The following is a 22,277-nucleotide window of genomic DNA, read 5'->3' as shown; positions in this document are numbered from 1 at the left end:
CACTTGATGTGACATTGAATAACTTGTAGAATTCAATAATAAAATATAAATTATTTTTATTTCATTCTCAAAGCCTAATTCACACATAAAAACGCTGAGGTCAAACATAAATAACATCTAACGAATATGCCTCCTCTTGCAATATGCATCAAGACAGACGAAGCAATCGAAGAAAAGAAGTCATCTGCTCATGATGGATTTAGCACTAATCTTGTAAACATTCTGTGTATCTTCCATAAACTTAATGTCAGTGGTGCTTGCAAGATACCCAAGAGACCCAATAAAAGAAGTTAAATTCTAAGGAATAATGTTCTATTGGTAAGGCTAACTTTTACAAGGCCACAGACAATTGTAATATCTAAGAATTTTTCACCACCCCCCAACAATCAATTTTCATCCTCTTGAGGGCAATGTTACCCCTCTTGTGAATGCATAGTTTACAGCACAAACTAGAACAGCAGTGTATTATGGAGTTTACATGAAAGCCATAGCAAAGAGATCTGGAAGGGGGATAAATGGAGTTATACGGGTACCAGTAGTAAGAAATACAAAGATAAAAAACAAAGCACACAAAACAAAAAAGAGAAGAAAGAAAAGAAAAACAATCCAGCTCTAATTTGAAAGTGACTGGTCCTGGAGAGAAGATGAGAGAGTAGGAAAGGGTAAAGTAGTGATGATGTTTTGTTGCCTTAAAACTTTGAGTTCTGTTTTTTTAAACAATATAAATAGATGTCCTTAATAAAATAAAGGAAATACTTTAATTAAATGTTAAATTAAACTGCCAAGATTATTTATTAGATCCTTGCTCTTGCTTTTAGATCTAGTTTATAAAAAGGTTTTTCTGATTACATTCAAAATATTACAAGTCTATTAAAGGAAAATAAGCATAACAGAATGGTTTGGGGGTGGATATGGGAATGCTAATAGCTAATCGCTAATGTACCCAGAGACTGAGATTCTTCTTATTAATAATAGTCTGCCTGCATTAAAAATGAGGGCTGTACAGATCAGACACATGAAAATGTGCTCAGCATCACCCATCATCAGGGAAATGCAAATCAAAACCACAATGAGATATCAACTCACACCTGTCAGAATGGCTAAAATCAACAACACAAGAAACAAAGGTGCTGGTGAGGAGGTGGAGAAAGGGGAACACTCTTGCACTGTCAGTGGGAATGCAAAACTGGTGCAGCCGCTCTGGAAAACAGTATGGAGGCTCGTCAAAAAATTGAAAAGGGAACTACCCTATGATCCAGCAATTCTGCTACTGGTTATAAATCTAAAGGAAGCAAAAACAGAATCTTGAAGAGACATTTCCCCCACGTTCTTTGCAGCATCATTCACAATAACCAACCTATGGAAACAACCGGTGTCCATCAACAGATAAGTGGATAAAGAAGTGGGGTGTGTGTGTGTGTGTGTGTGTGTGTGTAATGAAATATTAACCACTAGAGAAAAGGAATCCTGTCATTTGTGATAATGTGGATGAGACTTGCTGGAATTATGCTAAATGAAATAAGTCAGATAAAGACAAATATGGCATAATATCACTTATATGTGGAGTAGGAAAAAAAAATCAACCCCTTAGAGAGTAGAAAAATGCTTGCCAGGTGTTATTGAAAGGGAACAGGTGTACCTTATGGAATGCAAGGGCAGAAAGTATAGCTGAGCCTCATGACAGACAACATTTATACTCTGTAGGCATATTTCTTCAACTCCCCACTTCATTCTTCTTTGTCTCTACAGAGAGGTATTTTCTGCCTCTCTTTGCATATGGCTTAAATAAGGTTCACATTATGTCTAACTGCAGTTCCAATTCCTAACCTTGGCACATAAAATCCAATTGACTCATGCCTCATGCTGGCCCATCAACCCTGCCCAAGAGGCAGACTCATGAGACCTACAGCAGGATTAGATTTTCCTGCTGACAAGGAAAATCTTTCCTGAGACAAGGCTGGACAGATTTTCTCTAATAAAGCATAGGGACAAGAGAAAATAGAGGCAGAGAGAATGACCCACAATTTTTTTTAGAAGAAACGGAATTTTACAAATATTAAAGAAATGCTGCTAAAAAGCTATATAATTTGCTCATTTGGTTTGTTTTCTCTCTCTTCTGCCCAGTAGATGATAAACTCCATGAAAGCAGGATTTTTTTTCCTTGTCTTAGTCACTGTCCAATGCCTAGAACAGTGCCTTACGGTAAATTTTTGGTGAATGAGTGAACAAAAGGCTTTAAATAATGATAACAGTGATGATTATAATAAATGTAAACTGAAGAAAAGAGTGCATGCACAAGAGAGGCTATAATTTCTGAGATAAATTTCTTATAATTTTCAGTATTTTCCAGAACTCATTTTTTCCAGCCAACTATTTGTATCTTTTAACTAAAGTTCTTGAAATTAACAAACGTATTCATTTTTTGCTCTTTAAGTCTCAACATAATGTCTGGTGTATAACAGGTGCTCAGTGAATATGTATTGATCAGAATGGGTGAGTAGATACTGTTGCTCTTATGGCACTAAGAAAAGTGCTTTGCAAGCCATGAGATGCCACCCAAATATCAAATTGTTATTGTCAGCAGAGTGGACCTTTAGACTGAATGTTTACATGACCCTGAATTCATATTTGAAACCTAATCCCCAACATGATGCTATTTGGAGGTGGGGATTTGGGTGGTGATGAGGTTTAAGAGTGGAGCCCAATGAATGGGATGAGTGCCTTAAAAAGATAAAAAAGATTTTAGACAGTTCTTTTGCACCTTCTACCATATGAAACTGTAACATGAAACAGCCAGGAAGTGGGTCCTCACCAGATACCGAATCTGCCGGCACCTTGACCTTGGACTTCCAAGCCTCCATAACTGTGAGGAATAAATCTCTGTTGTTGATAAGCCACTCAGTCCATGGCATTTTGTTTCAGCAGCCAGAACGGATTAAGACAAGAAAACTTGGTAATAGTGTTCAAGATGCATGGTATAGCTGTATGTCATGGAACCAACTAGGAAACTAATTCAAGAGTTTGGACAAGACCTATTTGACCTCAGTCAAATCTTGAGAAAAATATGTAAATATCTATCGTAAGATGTCCCAGAAGCCAACAGTAAATTGAAAGACGGTCATTCAGTTTGACAATAGTTCTTGTAGGCCCATTGTGTTTGTAACTCATGTTGCAAAGAGTGACATTAATGAAGAATAGCACTTAAGTAATTAAATATAATCCTTTTAGACTACCCCGGAAATAATTTTAGTAGGAAAGGAAAAGAAAAGAGCATGGTAGCCTGAGGTCCAAAGCACACTTCTACTTCCTCCACTTGAGAGTTTTGATCTTTGATTCTCCGGGTGAAATAATTCAATTTGTGATTTTACTTTACTCACACACTGACTGACAAAGTACACTCTGAAGGGCCTGTGAAATAGATGGGGTCATTAGCCTTAACTCTAATAAGAAATTATAGTATTTTTCCTGTAATGATAAGTTGGCATGTGAATGCTTAGCATATGAAAAAGCCTTCAGATAGTCAGCAGCCTCCACTGTTCATTATCTTATGTTTGGGGTTATTTTCTTGGCAGAAAACACCATTTGGCTGTGAATCCGTCATCATTAAGAGAGGAATAAAGATTTTTAAAAGAATACATATTCTCCTTCTGGAAAAATTATAATTGCTCCATTTTAACATTCCACGTCCTGGCTCTAATTTCCTTCAACACCCTTCTGTTCCTTTACAAGTAAAGGCGTTCTCTCCTGGTCAGTCTACACATTTAAGCTCACCAGCAACTTTCTGCATTATACAGATACAGAGCATTTTATTGAAAAATGTATTCCATGTCACCAGCCAACACTTTAGAAGGCCTGCAGTTGCTGAAACAGTTCGGCTGGCGGATTTCACAGCATGCTTTGTTTCTCAGCAGCATGTGTCCAGATACTGTTTAGAGAGCACTCGTATTCGTGCCAGAGGCGTACCTGAGCGTAACTGCACACATTCAATTCCTAGCTCTGGGACAATCACCTGTTCGTCTTACATAGAAGACTATTTCTACTTCTACTTCTCAAAGCCAACTGGACACTGTGGTTCTATTGATCAGACCAGAAATCTCTCCCTCTGGGTTTCAGGGTTCAGAACACTTTTTCTGTAAAGGGACAGACTCATTTCTCTGCCCTTCTCGTAGCCCATATTACTTAACAACCCTACTTCGGCTGGTCCTTTTGGCTTCTGACTTTCTAGGTTGTGACTGCTAGCATTTGCCCTTTGCTCCAAATACCATGACCATGGGAAAAACATATTTCATTTTAGGGCCTCATAGAACCAACTAGAGAAAGAAGTGTACATAAATGATGTATTATTACCATATTTTTTTTTCTCCTATTTATCTTATCAGATACTCAAGGGTGAAACTCTTACCACCCCCAAAGTGCCTTCAATGCTGGTCTATTGTTTTCCTTCTTAGCCTGAAATTTCAATCTTTAAAGTCTCAAAATGGTACAAGAGAAAGACAACAGACTGTGAATCTGAGACCTGTACTCTGGTTCTGACTTACTCTGGTCTTGGGTAAGTTACTACCATGCATGTTAAAACATGTTACTTTGGAGCAGTTGTCTCCTGCTTTACTTCAAAGAGTCTTTAGACCTGCTCAGATAATCATTTCCCACTACATCGTGAAAATATAAGTTGTTTGAGGAGTATTTGTTTTAGCTGTTTTCCATATTTGGGATATAATTAATATTTTTTAAAGTTTTCCACTGTTTTGAAAAAGTTTGAAAAATACTTAGTTTCAAAAGAGAAAACAATTTCAATGAAGTCCTGTGATTTGCTCAAGATCACATAGTTGTTGCAGAATCAAGAGCGAAACATAAGTCTCCACATTCTCAATCCCCACAGTTTTCTTTTTCCATTGCACTACTTTGCTGTGCTTCACCTTAGCATAATATACCTATTAGCCAATCTCAAGCTATATTGTGAACCTCTCTGGAAGCATAATCATCATTAGATGGAAAGAGCACACTTGCCATTGCTATTTTAAATCTTCCCAGATTAAATTTGTATTTGCTTTTGCTGGTTGACGGAGATGCTTTTTCTATCATAAACATTTCTATAATAAACTGTATCCAGCAATCTCACTAAATTCATTTATTAATTTTAATGTGTCTGTAGATTCTTTGGGATTTTTCTATCTACACAAGTAATACCAGAGGATCTCCAGTACAGTATTGAGAAGTGGTGATAGCAGGCATCCTTCTCTCTTTTCTGAACAAAGGAAGAAACTCTGCAATATTTTTCCATTAACTATGATGTTAGCTACAAGTTTTTTGTAGACTCCTTTGTCAGAATAAGAAATTTATTTTCTGTTTCTAATTTGATGAAAGTTTTAATCGAGCATAATTGTTGAGTTTTTTTTAACTTTGAATTGTAGTGTAGTTGACATATAAGATGTTAATTTCAGATGTACAACATAGCAGTTCAACAATTACACGCATGAAATCCTCACCACGATAAGTTTAGTTATCATCTGTCACCATACAAAGTCGTTAAGTTTTAATAAATTCTTTTCTTCATTTATCAAATGGTTATAAGATTCTCGGGTTCTGTTTTGTTTACTTTATTCTGTCTCACACCATTTATAAAAATACAGTATAACTACAGAGGATTAAAAGACTACTCACAAAATCTAAAACTGCAAGAGTGACGAAAATTTAGGAATGTATCTGTGACTTCAGATTTCTTAAACCAAATAATTTCTGTAGCAAAAGAAAAATTATCCAAAACAAAAGCTCTGAGGACAGAATCACCAAATTAGATTACCTTAAAATTAAGATTTTTTTCTCTTCCAACACACGATCAATAAAACTAACACATACGTGACAAACTGAGAAGAGATCCTTAAAATTTTTTACATCATCAGTATATAGGAAATCAAGCAACAAAAGAAAAGAAGCACAATAGAAAAATAATCAGGGAATATTAATTGTTAATTCACAGATAGGAAACCAGAAGGTCCAGTGAGAACACAGGGATGCTGAAATTCACTATTGAAATTCACTGCTTAACCAACCACAAGACATCACATTACACATGTCAGATGTAACATCAAATGCTAGGGAGACCCTGCTAGTGAGAAACCCTCCTAAGCTGCTGCTAAGAGTGTAAATGTGTAGAGTTTTTCCAAAGAGCAACCTGGGTGCTTTTAGGAATTTTCTCACTAATTCACAATGAAAATTATCTTGTGCTTATAGTTGAAGGGAGTCAAAGTGAACAAAAGTAGGCGCTGAGAGAATGGATAAGTAAAATGTGGTTGATACAATGAATGTCAAAGTGAACAAAAGTAGGCACTGAGAGAGTGTATAAGAAAAATGTGGTTGATATAATGAATGTCTATGCTCCAACAAATTTACCTTGAATAAGGCTCAGAAGCATAATGGTGAATGAAGAAAGTAAGAAACCAAATAAAACATTTAGCAAAGCACCATTTCTGTAAATTACAAAAATATACGTGGAAAAATGAGACTGTATTTTTGAAGGATACACATATATCTAAATAATCCTATGTAAGAACAGGCATCAAATACATTAACACATGTAACTAATCTAGGAAAAGAAATGAAACAAGATCCTTGGGAGAAAATACTGAAATAAATAAAAGAAGATCTTGCACAGACCAGTAATGATATGGCTCTATAAACTGTGGAATGTGATCTATTCTGTGTATTTGAATCTTTAAAAAATATGTGATGTCACTTACAAAATTACAAAGTTATATATGTACACATATTCCTGTGCATGTGTATACTTACAAAGAGAGAGGCACACACACATATACATATAATATGACTGGGAGTATTTACTCCAAGTATTGGAGTAAATACTGGTTATTAAAAATGATTTTGTCTGGTTATTAAAAATGATTTTAATTTTCCTCTTCACATTTTTCCGTATTTTCTAAATCTTCCTCAATAAATATTCTATAATCAGAAAAAAATAAGAATCAATACATATTTTAATTAACTGGACACATTCCTAAAGGGAAGACAATTTTAAGCAATGTATTCTAAAGGGGTTTTCAAAAGTGGAGTCAGAGATTTTTTTTCTGTTACAATATCCCTTGAGTGGGAAAATCATTGAAAATTCAGGACCCTGTGTAATATCTCACACAGAGTTTCAGTATTACTGCTGAAGTAATCATTTGCAAAGTCCAGAGTTTCCACAGTGTGTTTATTTTAACAACACGTTGGATCTCTGGGTTAGGACCTTATGTTAGCTAGCAATAGGAGGGAGGAAGCTTGTTTGGATTATCATATAAACCCTTTTTGTTTTGAGAAAGTCCCTATTATTTTTTCAGCCATTTGCAAATAAGCTCTCTGGACACCACAGACTCTGTTTACAGGTGAGTGATATAATGATTTCATTTGTAATCTTAATATTTCAGAGTTATGGATCATGTTTCCAACAAATGTACCCTTTCATGCGTGAAAATACATAACTCAGATTATAGCCACTTATTTGCCTTTCTACCTAGTTTAAATCTCAAAAGAACTAAAAGATCATGTCTCTTAAAGAACTTCCAGAGAACTACCTTGTTGAGATCAAGTTTTTTCTATGAGTTACACTAGAGTTAAAAGTAAAGCAAACATACCCTTTAGTCAAAAGATGAGTCATACTCCTGGACACCCAGCCTATCCTAGCAATGGTACATATCATTTTTTGAGCCTCTGGGGAATGACAGAAGAACGAAATATGAAATAAAGAGATTCAAGAAATTTACAAGGAGATGGAAAGGAAGAACCTGCAGCTGGGGGCAAACTAGAACATCCTTTGAACTGTCAGGTAAGATATGCTGAACTGCCTTACAGATAGATCGTTCATGTGAGGCGTGTACATCAGAAGGTGACAGGTCAGAATAAGATGGACTTCACTCTACACTAGAATTCTCTAAATGCTCACAAAGCTGTCTTCAATGGTTCAGTGGGATCACTGACTTTTAGAGTACAAGGGAGGTGGCAATTATAAGAAACTAGAGACTTGGTACTCTCCCACCATGGCACCACAGAAGATTTTTTCTATTTTCCTCTATTCGCTGAACATTCTTTTGTTCCATGTCTCTATGAAAATGGTATGGTAATGGGTAAAATGCCCACATATAATTTTAGATGTTTCAAAATGCCCAGAGATGTTGGAAATTCATAAATAAGGAAACATTTGATATTTTATGCTGGGTCATGGTAATAACAAAATTAGAGAAAAAATTATCTTTATTTGAATGAAAATTAATCCTTTTAACATGAAACAATTTTTCCTCATAACAATAAAATGTTATCAAATGAGAAGATACCAGTTAGTTCTTTTATTAGCATCTCCTCAAATCAGATGCTTTGACATTACCATCTTAATTTATAGCATTTTCCAAATTGCCTCAGAACAGTTATACCCAGAGAAGAGATCAGAATAATTTTATAAGGATTCTGTTCTTGCGATTTTTGATATTAGTTGGAATAAAGTCCATCTTTGCCTTTCAAGTTTTTGGAAGTTGAAACAGATACTTTCTGCTGAGAACTGAGAACTGGTAGTCTCTTGTAATTCAACTTCCCCCAATCATCTACATGTTAATTCAACAAAATGCTTTAAAATTTTGTTTTCTCTGCAATTGAAGGAACTATTCTGGAAGAAAACCATTTCTTCAAAATGTATGAGAGAAGTAAATAAATAAACAACAACAATAAAACCCTCTTCTGTTTAGGCTTCCTTGTTGATCCAGTTCCTATATGAGAAGATCCCAGTTTGGCTATGAGAGGGTAGAGTGGTTGTCAGTCTAGTGGTTGGTTAACAGGGAAACCTCACATTCTTTAGGAGTCTAAGCTCTCAAGGATCCTGAAGCCAGTGAAAAAATACCCAATCTGGAGTTTGGGTCTGATGTTTAAGACTCATTCTATTCTGTCTAATCATAAGCTAAATTCTGTCTGGACACTCTTTGTCCCAATGTCCTATGGTTCCGGGCTGCCCAGGAAAATTAAGAAAGATAGGTTACTAACCAGGGAACCAAAATCAGCAGGCAAGTGTAGCAACCTTTAATTTTTGCAATTCAAATAGCCTAGGGAAGTAGTAGCTTATAGATAAGTAGCAGCTTATCTATGAGTTACATTTAAAAAGCTTGGATGAAAAGCATAGGAAGAATGTTCAGTTTCTGTCTACCTTCCCCAGACAGTGATAATGTATTCTGTTCTTTGTGTCTCACTCAATGCTGAGCAGTACACAATGGATACTCAAATGTATGTCAATTCCATTTTAAATTGAAGGACATTCTGTCACGTGTCAATAGTTTTGGTTGCTTTTATGGTAGCTTTTTTCTCTGAGCTTGTAGGAGAGTTCAAAAATCTCACTGGTTTATTAAGAAGAAGTGCTCTAATATTTGAGCATATTGAAGAAATAATTATTACATCTGATCCCAAACTCTTAGTTTGAATGAAGATTTACAAAATGATGAACCCATTTTTTTTTGGCCGAAGTATCCTCTTATCACAACTAAGAAATGTAAGATATTAAAATACATTAAAAAATACATTAAAAATACATTAAAAATACATTAAAATATAATCAGAAACTTACCCTCTGAAACATTTGAGGTACCCATATTTCAGTAGGGCAATTTGGCAATACTTATTAATATTTTAAATTTCACATGATTTGACTAAGTCACCTACTGCTAGGAACACACCCATTGGTCCCATGCATATACTACAAAAGTATATATACTAAGATACAATATGAAGGTGTTTATGGCAGTGTAGGTGTAAACTAAATGCCTAAAATTAGGATAATAGTTAAATCCAATGTAATACACCCATATTGGTATAAAACTATGCAACCATTAAAAAGATGAAGTAGATATGCATCTATCAATATAGAAAGATAGTCAAAGTGTATTATGAAGTGAAAACAGCAAAGTACAGAGTAATATACATCACATGTCCTATTTATGTGCATATATTTAAAGAACATGCATATGTATATGTGTAAGGTAATGTACAGAAGAATTTTTCTTCCATTGGATACCTATAAAAAGATAAAACAATGATTATGTGTGGGGACTGATTCTGGCTACAGGTAAAAGAGAAATCTGGCCTTGTATTTTTATTTCTTGCCTGTTTAAAAATTTCAAATATAAGCATGTGTTGTTTTTATTTTTTGAAAGTCAGCAGAAACTTTCTGGTTGATTATATTATAAACCATCTTAATTTTCTTCTTCATACATTTTGATACAATTTAAATTTTTTTTAATTTTTCTTTATATCAGAGAGAGAGAGAGAGAGAGAGAGAGAGAGAGAGAATGAGTGGGGGAGGAGCAGAGAGAGGGAGACACAGAATCTGAAGCAGGCTTCAGGCTCCGAGCTGTCAGCATAGAGCCCGACATGGGGCTTGAACTCGCAAACTGAGAGATCATGACCTGAGCTGAAGTCAGACGCTCAACCGACCGAGCCACCCAGGTGCCCCACATTTTGATACAATTCAGAACTTAATAAATGTTATCAGATAAATAAGAGGTGGACTAACCAAATAAATTACAAGTTCTTTAAAAGAAATCCGAATCTCAAAAGGTGTAATTTTTTATTTCAGTGAACTGTTATAACAAACTAGAGGTAAAGCAGTTATACTACAAACCATCACTCGTGAAAACAATGGAAGACAATTAGACAAGCTCATTTCTAAAATCTACGAAATATCCTTAATTTGACAGACAATTTAAGAACAGTTATTACAAAATGGCTGTAATTATGGACTCACATTATTATATTCCTATTTCATAAAAACCAATTTCTAAACTGTTTCCCAGACTCCATTCAAAAATATTTACTCATTAAATGCTATGCTTGCTCTCATTCTTCTTAATGCTGAAATGAATAAAACAGTCAAAAGAGATCAACCACCATGCTGTTTGCATTCTAAGGAGGAAGGAAAGGGGCACCTGGGTGGCTCAGTTGGTTAAGCAGCCAACTGTTGATTTTGCCTCAGGTCATGATCTCACAGTTCATGAGTTCGAGCCCTACATCGGGCACTGACAGAACTGAGCCTGCTTGGGATTCTCTCTTCCTCTCTTTCAGCCCCTCCTCTATTCATTCACCCTCTTTTTCTCTCAAAATAAATAAATAAACATTTTAAAAAAGAAGAAGGAAAAGGGGAAGAGGAGATATTTATTTAAACTTCAGTAATTTATGTATCAGGAGGGGATGTATAACAAAGAAAAACAAAGCAGTGAAGGAGGGTAGGAAACACTGGTGGAAAATTGCAATTTCAAATAAAATGTTCAGAGATCTGGTTTTATTTGTAGGATGAAAAGTAACTAAAGTCATATTTTTAATTTTTTTTTAATATGAATAGCCTTATTTAATATCAAAACATATTTTTGGTCTTCACATGATCCTCGCTTCTACTTAAGAGCCCCTAATTTTGAAAAATGCATAAACAATAGCTATAATTAAATTTGTTGCACTCTTAAATGTTATTACTAACTTGAAAAGCCAATTTTTATTGAGTGATGATTCCATGCCAAGGATTGTCCTAAGCACTTTACATAAATTTTCTTACTGAATTCTAGCAAAAACCTTATGAACAAGGGAGAGTATTATTGCTATTTTACAGATAACGAAACTGAGACACAGAGAAATTAGATGAATGCCATTTTACCTCTTTAAATGAAAGTTACAGCAGCATTTTCTATATATACTTAATCATGTTGCATGTTTTGTGAGAGATACTAAGATCAACATAGCTAGGGGCGCCTGGGTGATTCAGTCAGTTGGACGTCCAACTTCAGCTCAGGTCATGATCTCCCAGTTCACGGGTTCGAGCCCCGCATCAGGCTCTGTGCCAAGAGCTCAGAGCCTGGAGCCTGCTTGGGATTCTGTGTCTCCCTCTCTCTGCCCCTCCCTCGCTTGTGCTCTCTCTCTCTCAAAAATAAATAAACATTTTTTTTCAAAAGAAAAAAGATCAAAATAACAACACTGGGAGCAGAAGTGAGTGATTTTGCAAATTCCTTTCAATAGCTCACAGATCGTCAAGGCTCCACAGCACACAGAGGGGAACCACTGGTCAAAGTTTTCTCTGGCATTCAGTTACATCTGGAAAAACCCTCTTGTGGCCGGGGTGGTAGAGTTCAAAGCAACTAGATGTTCCAGTTACACAATCATTAATGTGATTAGAAGTTCAGTGAAAGGGTGCACCTTATCCAAGAATGAGGAGTCTTCGGCTCTTAGTTGCCATGTAGTCTCAACATTATTGTACCTCCTTAAGCCCCAGTTCATTATCCAGAAAATGAGTGGGTTTAACCTGGAGATTTCAAAGATCCATTTCAGCTCTAACTTCTGTGACTCCATAGGTAGAGACAGTTAAATATTGAACTCTCTTTAGCAGGTTTCTAGGATACCAAGAAATTAGAGCTTCCAGAAAAATGCTCCAAACTCCTCCCCCAGTCCAGAAAAGTATGAAAACTTGCCACGTAATTGAGGGTACTGCCCACACAAAATTCCATTTGGGAATGAAGTGTAGTACAAATGTATATACTGCAACACTTTGTCTTATAGCCTGTCACTAACAGCTCAGAGAAACTTACTAGTACTGGGAGTTGTAACTATGGGAATATCCACTCTAAAAATATAAGTAGGATCTTAAAAAAGAAAGTAGGATTCGTAGTCATGAGCATGGGAATTTATAGGTGTAAACTTGCGTTAAGGGGGGCGGGGAGGCGCAAATAATTTCTAAGATCATAGCTGAGTCTGTAACCGAGAGTGACTTGTAAAGTTTTACCCCCAACAACTGTTTGATATGTATTTTATCATTCCCCTTCAGGGCTTAGAGGTTTCAAGGCATGGCCAGACACTCCATCTTGTATTTCATCCTCCTGAGTGCTCTGATTGACAAGTGCCAACCCTGTTTCTGTGATCATTACCCATGGAGTCAGTGGTCCAGCTGCTCAAAAACCTGCAATTCTGGAACCCAGAGCAGACAGAGGTGGGTGCGAGCTATGACGATTGACTTTGTGCCATGGGAAACCTCACAGACAGACTTAGCAATATCAAAAGTGCCACACCAAGCAATGAGGAAGAAAAAAGCATATCTCAAAGTAAGAAATCATGGGATTCGATTTGGATGGAATTTGAGGTCTTTTCCACATACGGTTGAAAGGAAGTCTACATTTGTTCTCTCCATAAAATCAAGGAGCTTTGAAGAAATTTAATTAAGAATGTGTGCAATATTTTCTGTTGACTATTTAACTTGCTAAGAATCTCTACTGAAGCCTTTTTTCAATCAGTGTATAGCTCCACTTGCCTACAGTTAGTGAGTTAATTATAGAGAATTTTCTACTCATTAAACTGAGTCTAACAGGACCTCAATTGAGCAGCGCTATTAGCTATTAGCTTGATTGTCAGCAAGTAGAAGAAGGCAGGAAAACCGTGTTTAATTGAAAACATTTAATAATTCAGTGTTCTCACCGATTCAGACTACTTAGCCCCCACAGTTTCTTTAAAACTGTTCAATGCTTCTGTTCCATGAAGATGCTCACATGACTAGGGAAGAAAGGTATATATTTAATGTGCTTTAATCATTATAGGTTTTTAGAGACCTATTTTACAAAACTATTTTTACATGTGCAGTGTGAGTCTCATTAAAATCACCAACTGACTCCCCCAATAAACCATCCACTAAGTAGGTTAAAGCTTTAATAGTCCTTCACTCAAGAGTCCCTCAGTAGCTCTCCACTGGCTACCAAATAAAGCACAACAATACACCCAGCTCTTCTCCACCAGCACCACCTGGGCCCATCCACTAACTCGTTCATGGATGCTTCCTGTTCTTCCACCTGTAATCTTGACATATGCCTTTCCCCCCCGCATACCCTGCCCTTTGATGCCTGGAGGCGTCACATGAATTTTTCAAGATTTATCTCTCCTATTATTTTTCTCTTTGGGTCTTTGGCCTCACAGCACTCTGACTCTGTCTCAATCATTATACTTATTACACTGTGTTGTCATAATGTAAGGAATTTGCAGCAACTTTCTTCTTTCTTTTCTTTCCTATCCAGTCCCTTCAGAGACTTCCATGATGGCCAGCTTCATGGATGTGTTTCCTATGCAGTCACACAGGACCACACTTAGAAGGGCTCCATGCTTGGCTTAATGCGCTGCCGTTGCTATCTCAAAATTCCTAATAATGTTTTAACAAGAGGCCCCTCATTTTCATTTTGCACTGGGCCCCAAAAATTATGTATCCAGTCCTGAATGCCGTTAAGTGGTAAGAACTGCATGGATGCCAACCTGCCTGACTTTCCAAAACAATTTCTTTCCTTTTATTCATCGTGGTCAATGCTCAGTGGTATTTTTCTTATGGGGATGGAACCACAGTGAATATACTCATTCTAAGCAGATCTTTTCTCACTATTACAGAAAAATCGTAGTTGATCAGTACTATCTGGATAACTTTTGTGACCAGGTTTGCACTAAGCTGGAGACTAGAGAATGTAACCTGCAACGTTGTCCCATCAACTGCCTCCTGGGAGATTATGGACCATGGTCAGCCTGTGACCCTTGTGTCGAAAAACAGGTAGGTGACCCATGGGCACCTTCAGGAAATCTGAATCACAATAAAAGATTTGGATGACCTGACAGGATCAACAATCACAGAAATACTCAATTTCCTCAGTTTCTGAAAATACACCATTCCAGCTTCCATTGAGGGAAAATTCCATTTAGCAATCTTTCAAAGGAAATTCTGCCCCCAGTATTGATATTGTTCTTATTGAGCTCTGGATTCCACTGCCTGTTCCCTCTGAGAGCTCAGAAAGCAAAAGCAGGTGCTAGAAAATGGGGATTTCAGTCCAAAATTTAAAATCAGACAAATGAGGGACATTAGATACACCCACGTGGCTCCATCGGTTAAGCATCTGACTCTTGATTTCAGTTCAGGTCATGATCCCAGGGTCATGGGATCAAGCCCCAAGTCAGGCTCTATGCTGAGCATGAAGACTGGAGCCTACTTAAGATTCTCTCTCTCTCTCTCTCTCTCTCTCTCTCTCTCTCTCTCTCTCTCTCTCCCCCTGTCTTGCACATGAATTCTCTCTCTCTCTCTTAAAAAAAAATGAGAGACATTAATCAAAAGACTGACTCGTGGCCCTGCTTCTAATTTCCCTCTCCCCATGGGAAAGTCCCTCAATTTGTTTATTGTTTCCAGCTGCAGTGTTTACTCACTTCAGCTCATTCCTGTAAGGGCATTGGCCCACAGAAACCCCAATCAGAGTGGGTGCTCAGTAGTCACACATTTGGGAAGAAAAAGGAACTCATTTGTGGAGCACCCACTGTCTGAGGGAAACTGTTCTAGGCCCTTATATCACCTTGTTCACACATGAGACTGTACTTTCCTGCCCATTTTACAGATGAGGAAGTTAGAGCTCATTAGGAAATAAGTAATTTTCCCAAGAATATGCCTCTGATGAGTAGAGACACTATATTTTGGAGCTGAATTTTTCTGACTTCAAAGTCAGTACTTTTTGATCTTGTCATGTGTCTATTCTTCCCTGACTCCCTGTTTTATTACTCACCATTTAAAATCCTTTAAAATGTGGAGAATATGTCAACCTTGTTTTCCATGTTGACTTCCTTATGCAAAAAACAAAAACAAAGACAAAAACCCCAAATCCCTTCACATTGATCACTTCACACTACCTTTGAGATATAAAAATGCTATTGTTACTCCCTGGAAGATTTATTGCATGTGAGACACTCAGTAAATATCTGTGCATTTGATTTTGATATAATTTATTCTCATATGGTTTCAGAGTTAGAAGTCTTAGAAATCTTTGGTCCTGCTTTCCCATTTTACAGTTTGGAAAACTGAGGCCCAGAGAGGTGATGACTTTCCTAAGGGCATGCAATAATGGAACTGGAAAATTCATTACTTAATTTAGGAAACATCACTAGAGGAAGAATATATATAGGCTTTGACCCTGACTCAGAGTTCCTCACCTTTCTCTCCTTTCCTTTCAGTTTAGGGTTAGATCCATCTTGCGCCCCAGTCAGTTTGGAGGACAACCATGTACTGAGCCCCTGGTGACTTTCCAACCATGCATTCCATCTAAGCTCTGCAAAATTGAAGAGGTTGACTGCAAGAATAAATTCCGCTGTGACAGTGGTAATGTACTATAAAAAAGGTTCAGGGGCGCCTGGGTGGCGCAGTCGGTTAAGCGTCCGACTTCAGCCAGGTCACGATCTCGCGGTCTGTGAGTTCGAGCCCCGCGTCAGGCTCTGGGCTGATGGCTCGGAGCCTGGAGCCTGTTTCCGATTCTGTGTCTCCCTCTCTCTCTGCCCCTCCCCTGTTCATGCTCTGTCTCTCTCTGTCCCAAAAATAAATAAAAAACGTTGAAAAAGAAATTTTACCAAAAAAAAGGTTCAGTCTCCACTAAAAATGACTTGACTAAATAGTCATTCCAATTGACTACCAGTAAAAGCCATGATAGAGAAGTCTAACCATATTTTAAGTATGGCAAGACAGGGGAGTTATGGTACCAATTGCCAAGCTATTCATGTATGAAATTATAGCTTTCAAGTTATAATCACTTTGACCATGTACATGATCCATTTACTCTTCAAGTACTGATGCCCAGGTCCCTACACTGTGATAAAGCAGGATGAAGAGAGGAGGAGGAAAAGGAAGAGAAAGTAGATACTTGTAAAACTCAGCTATTAATAAGCACAAATCCATAATCAGAATAAGCAGCTGAAAAGAATTACAGATATAAAAGATCTTCAATATAGTTTATTAAGATAAGAATATTAAGATATATCAGGGGGATGACTACAGATGATGTGACAGATTTTCTTGGGTGGTCCATTGAAAGGCTCCAAAGGTAATTCCAAAAGGAAGATTGAAAATGATTTAAATGGTGGCAACACTCCCATCAAGTCCATTACTCATTCAGATATTTCAGTTTCATTAGATTAGATTTCAAATCTTGAATATATTACTTAATCATATGTATCCTCAATAATTAACAGCTCTTCAACACCACCATTTTGAACACTTTAAATCTGATTTCTGTGAACTTTTTCAGTTAGGGTCCAGACAGTAAATATTTTAGGCTTTTTGGCCATACATTTTTTGTTGCAACTACTCAACTCTGACATTGTAGCATAAAGCTGCCATAGACCATATATAAACAAATGGTCATGGCTGTGTTCCAATCAAATTTTATTTACAAAAACAGGCAGCAGGTGAGTTTTAGCCCATCAGCCATAGTTCACTCACCTCTTATCTAAATAGTCAATTTGACATAAAAATTGGAATTCAGATGAATAAAACCCATATAATTTTTGTGTACTCTGGTACACAATGACAAGTAAAGTATTTATAACTTAAAGAGCAGATTTCAAATTCCATACAAAATTGACCCAGACCTTAGATCTAACATTTTCCTCCTCTTGCTCCTTGCTTACTGCCTTCAGCTTTGCTGGCCTCTTCAAAAGTTGGACAAGAATGCTGGCATCAGGATTTTTCTTCTGTGCCATCCCCCCACCCCCGACACCCGCCAAAACCTGGGATATGAGGATGGCACATGGGTAGGAAGACACACTTCACGGCTACATGCATAAGGTCATGTCACTAGTTGACAAAAGAGGGAATATGGAAAAAATCTTGATGGCAATGACTGAGCAGAATACGGACTTAGGTATTAAATCCAGAATATTAAGATAAAGATTTAGAACTGAGGTGCAACTATTCGAAGCTTGAAGGGTAGTTTTGGAACAAATTACCGGAAAGAACTCCTTTCTTCCATGGATGTTAAATCTATGAAATTTACTACAAAAGGGCTTTGTTTAGGTCAAAATATTCACAAGTTTGAGAAGGCTTTAGATACATCCATGAGCCACCTATTCATAATAAGTGATTTCAGGAAAGCTAGTGGGGTAAGGACAGGTGATCAACAGTACACCCACAGCAAATGATAAAAATGTACTATTAACATGCACGTGCCATGTTTGGTAAGCTGCTCCAACCCTGAGCTCTCTTAGTAACCCCTGAGCTGCTGTCCAGATGCCTTCACCAGGAATCCCTAGATCTTCCCATGATCCAGCCACTAAGTGGCTAATCCCTGGCACAGATGTGGTTGGCATCCATTTTGATTGGGTGGTACCATGGCCTATTAGTTGTTAAATATTCCACCGAAGATTATATACTACTTTGCTCTTCTAAAACCATATGCTAATGCCACTCTCAAAGAGAATAAAAGATTAGATGGACCATTATTTGACTCAATAGGATGTTTGGCCTTCAATTAACAAAGAACTGTTTATTCTAAAGAGAGTTTCCCCATAAGAGGTTCCTAAAAACTGAGAACAAACTGAGGGTTTATGGGGGGAGGGAGGGAGGGGTGGGTGGGCGATGGATACTGAGGAGGGCACCTGTTGGGATGAGCACTGGGTGTTGTATGGAAACCAATTTGACAATAAATCTCATAATAAAAAAATGAAAATAAAAAAGAATAGCCAAATTAAAAAAATAATAAAAAATAAAAAACACTTTTAATAAAAAAATAAACATTTAAATAAAAATAAATTAATTTAAAAAAATAGAGTTTCCCTCTTCCCTTTCTTCCCTCATGATTGCTGTTCAGAGTTCTCCAAGACTAAATATATGATTTCAATGCATACATGGATCTTTGAGAATTACCCATGAGGCTAATAATCCCCATGCACTATGCCAACTCCTCTGTCAAAATCCTAATTTTAAGCATAAACACTAGAGAGTTTATAGCTCATTATGCACATAACATACCACTGCAGTAACACAAATCAGTTCAAGTAAATAAGAAAAATATGTACGGTTTCTAAATGATGCACAGCTCTAGGTGCAAGTTTATATACGCATGCATTGGCTAAAGCACGCTGACTTCTGCAAATCCTGCACTATATCAAACTGCCCTTCGCCGTTCCCATTCCTTTCCTGGTATGAGATATATTTATGGCTCACAGTATCTCTCCCATTGTGCTTCCTATCCCATTGAGTCTCTGTGGCCTGGAACCATTCTCAGCTGTGTACTATCAGATCTATATCGCTCGCACCACCCACCCCTAAATATCGCTCAAAAGATGTCCTCTTGCTTTCATCCCTACCCTTGCTAATAGCTCCTCTTCAGTATCCCCAGAAGAACCAAATGGCTAGGTTTTCTTATATTCAAACAGATCTAGTACCCTACTCACAAAGCTAGGCTAATGAGAACTATATCCTGCAGGTATATCCCTACCTCTACCTGATAAAAGGGATTTCCTTCTCCTTTTACTGTAACCAAATCGAAAATTAGCTTTTGCTCAATTTCACTCAATTACAAGTGCGAAGCTCAAAACTTTTAAAAAATGTAATATTTGGGTTTTGTTTCCTTTGGACAAAGCATCTCTATTTCAAACTAAATTATACATTCTGTTCTGCCCTGAAAAAAGCAAACAAACAAAACACCAGAGATGTGCTATTTTAAAAACGGAGTATCTTTCGGGTTATATCTTGGGATTCACAGAAATTCAATTTTCTCAAAGTATTCAGTCTTGTGTGACTATGGTGCTCATAACAATAATTGTTTCTAATCATAGTCCAGATACAATGTAAAATGTTGAATAATCAAAGAACGAGACTTAATTACTTTCATTTTTCTCTACCTTCTTAGTGAAGATTATTTACCGAAAGAGTTGAAACTAAGTGCTTTCTGGGTAACTCTCTAGTAATAAAAAAATTAAATTCAACAGAATATCCAATTTCCCCAAAGCATTTCAGTTAGTCAAAATAGTCATGCATAGCTGCAGGAAGATGCTCATCACAACTTAAAGTAATTAACCAGATCATCTTGAGTAAAACATTTAATTTAATCTTGTTATCAGTGAGACCTGTACATAATTGTACAGACGCCAGAATCCCCAATTCTATGCCAAAGGCTAAGGGACAGGAGAGGGGCTGTCATTGTACATAAGGCATTTCAATTTCTGTAATATATACATATACATGGAGTCCAAGGATCCTTATGATATTCGGCAAATTTTAAAAGGAAGATAACTATCTAAGTACATGGGGTTTGTACTATTTTGTAAATTCACTCACTTAATCTGCTACCTAACACTGTAGTACCTAGGCATTTAACTTATTCAAAAACTGAGATATAATAAATTTTATGTTCTTGAACATAAGATTTTAAAAAAATCACGCAGCATGACTCTAATGTGTCTGGCTTCTCTCACTCAACGTAAAAATGTAGAGATACAGTGATATTATCGTGTGTATATATTAAATTATAGGGTTTTTTAAAAATAAAAACAGTGACCTTGATTTTGTTCTGAATCAAAACAGAAGTCTGAACTTACTGTTGATTTTCTCCTACAGAACATGATCTCTACAGCAAGTTCACTGTAATGAGAATGGGATCCAGCACTACCTCCCTTATTTAAGACAATTAGCCCAATGGTGACTAAGTAATTCTAGGGTGACCCTGTAACCCTAAAAAAAAATAAGGGAAAATAGCAGCTTAGCATCTATTTCCATATTTCCTAAATCTGTACCAAAAATAATGAAAACTTTCCCTCACAACTCTCCCTTGAAACTTAAAGCACTCACTCATTTAAGATCAATGGATATTTTCTCAAATAATCGTTTGTTGTTAATGTTGTTTGCTTTTCCTGACTAGGCCGCTGCATTGCCAACAGGTTACAGTGCAATGGAGAAAATGACTGTGGAGACAATTCGGATGAAAGGGATTGTGGAAGAGTAAAATCACGGTGCCCACACAAGCAACCCATCCCCAGCGTACAGTTGATGGGCACTGGGTATGTAATGTCTTTTTATCATTTAAGGGAGTAAAGTCATCTCTGAATGAATGCTCTGGAAGTAGCAATGAAAACAATGAGAAACGAGAAACATGATTGTCCACCTTCTTCATCAACCTCTCATGACTCCTACCAGCCCTGTCTCCAATGCTTGGCTTCTGGCTCAGGCAGTATGTGGACATGGTCCTCACTCCCAGGGAGCAAAAGAATTTAGCATTTTCACAATTAGTCTGTACCAGGCAATGCCACAGGCTCTTCATCAACATTGTTTCCATTCTCATATATCCTTCAGACAGGTCTGGAGTGAATCAGGCAAACTGGTAGGATGCCAGCCATTCTGGAAAATACTAAGGTAGATTCCTGGGGCTAGGTCTTGAATGGGTGAGTAACCAATCAGAAATGCACAGTTTCCTCATTTGTATGTTGGATGACTACAAGCTGATTTGAAGTTCTGTCCTAAGAAGTACTAATTAGATGGGACACCTGGGTGGCTCAGTCAAGCGTCCAACTTCGGCTCAGGTCATGATCTCACATGTGAGTTCAAGACCCAAATCACATGTGAGTTCAAGACCCAAATCAGGCTCTGTGCTAACAGCTCAGAGTCTGGAGCCTGCTTCAGATTCTGTGTCTCATTCTCTCTCTGCCCCTCCCCTACTTGTGCTCTGTCTCTCTCTGTCTCTCAAAAATAAATAAAACAAAAGAACAAAAAAAAAGAAGTCTTAATTAGAGTTGATTTAAGTGAGAGTGTGTCAATACCATCTTATCGATGTGCAGAAATGGTTTTCTTCTTTTCCTATCCTTGGAAGAAAACCTTAGCCAAAAACTCCCACTGATAATGGAGAAAGAGGGTATCAGAAAAGTATGCTTGTGACTGTCTTGAAACTCAAAACACTCAGGAAGGAAAACCAGTCCGCAAGCATGAGAGGCAAGCCCCGAGCCAATAATGGGAGACAAAGTCAGAAGGAAAGGAGTGAGGCAAACATAAAAAAAGAAAGGTGATTTATAAACACAAACAAACAAACAAACAATGGTAAGAAAAGAGGGTAAGAGGTGAACTGAACATGGCTAAGGCACCCAAACTTCCTCTCACATGAACTATGTGATGCACTGATAGGTCAGGACAGTTTAAAGGTGGAATCAAACCTGCATAGTCACCTGTCCTACTTGCTCACCTTATAAACTAGGAAACTGAGACTCAGGAAGGTGAGATAAAATGCCCAAGTCTACCAGCTAGTAAATGCTGACACAAGAATTAAAATCCAGATTTCAAAACCCAGGTTATTCCCACCATTACATTCTGATTTAGGACAATATCCACCTTAGAAATGAGAACATACTGGAAGAAATGTCAGTAGACCGGGCAAACCTCCTTCCAGTCTTTGAATAGTACTCAGCAATTCTAACATTCCTATTTTAGGTCATGAGGACATTGGAGGCTT

General features: G+C 37.2%; 1 protein-coding gene across 3 annotated transcripts in view; it reads left to right on the top strand.

The window, feature by feature from the left end:
- Window positions 1-7,248: 7,248 nt before the first annotated feature.
- C6 (complement C6) overlaps window positions 7,249-22,277 on the top strand; it is a 65,521-nt gene continuing 50,492 nt past the window's right edge. Inside the window, exons 1-5 of one of the 3 annotated variants that reach the window (XM_019464263.2) lie at window positions 7,249-7,379; window positions 12,833-12,994; window positions 14,428-14,584; window positions 16,024-16,168; window positions 20,700-20,838. In XM_019464263.2, the coding sequence (XP_019319808.2) occupies window positions 12,852-12,994; window positions 14,428-14,584; window positions 16,024-16,168; window positions 20,700-20,838 (584 nt within the window). In that variant the 5' untranslated portion in view covers window positions 7,249-7,379; window positions 12,833-12,851. Of the gene's footprint in view, window positions 7,380-7,657; window positions 7,820-12,832; window positions 12,995-14,427; window positions 14,585-16,023; window positions 16,169-20,699; window positions 20,839-22,277 lie in introns of those variants that run through there. The other 2 variants (XM_053906956.1, XM_019464262.2) reach the window with 2 other exon arrangements.

Source organism: Panthera pardus, unplaced genomic scaffold, assembly GCF_024362965.1.
Source record: "Panthera pardus isolate Hobbes unplaced genomic scaffold, ASM2436296v1 HiC_scaffold_2, whole genome shotgun sequence".
NCBI classification, from domain to species: Eukaryota; Metazoa; Chordata; class Mammalia; order Carnivora; family Felidae; genus Panthera; species Panthera pardus.
Note: the sequence above shows the minus strand (reverse complement) of the source record. Positions and strands in the feature narration are given on the sequence as shown.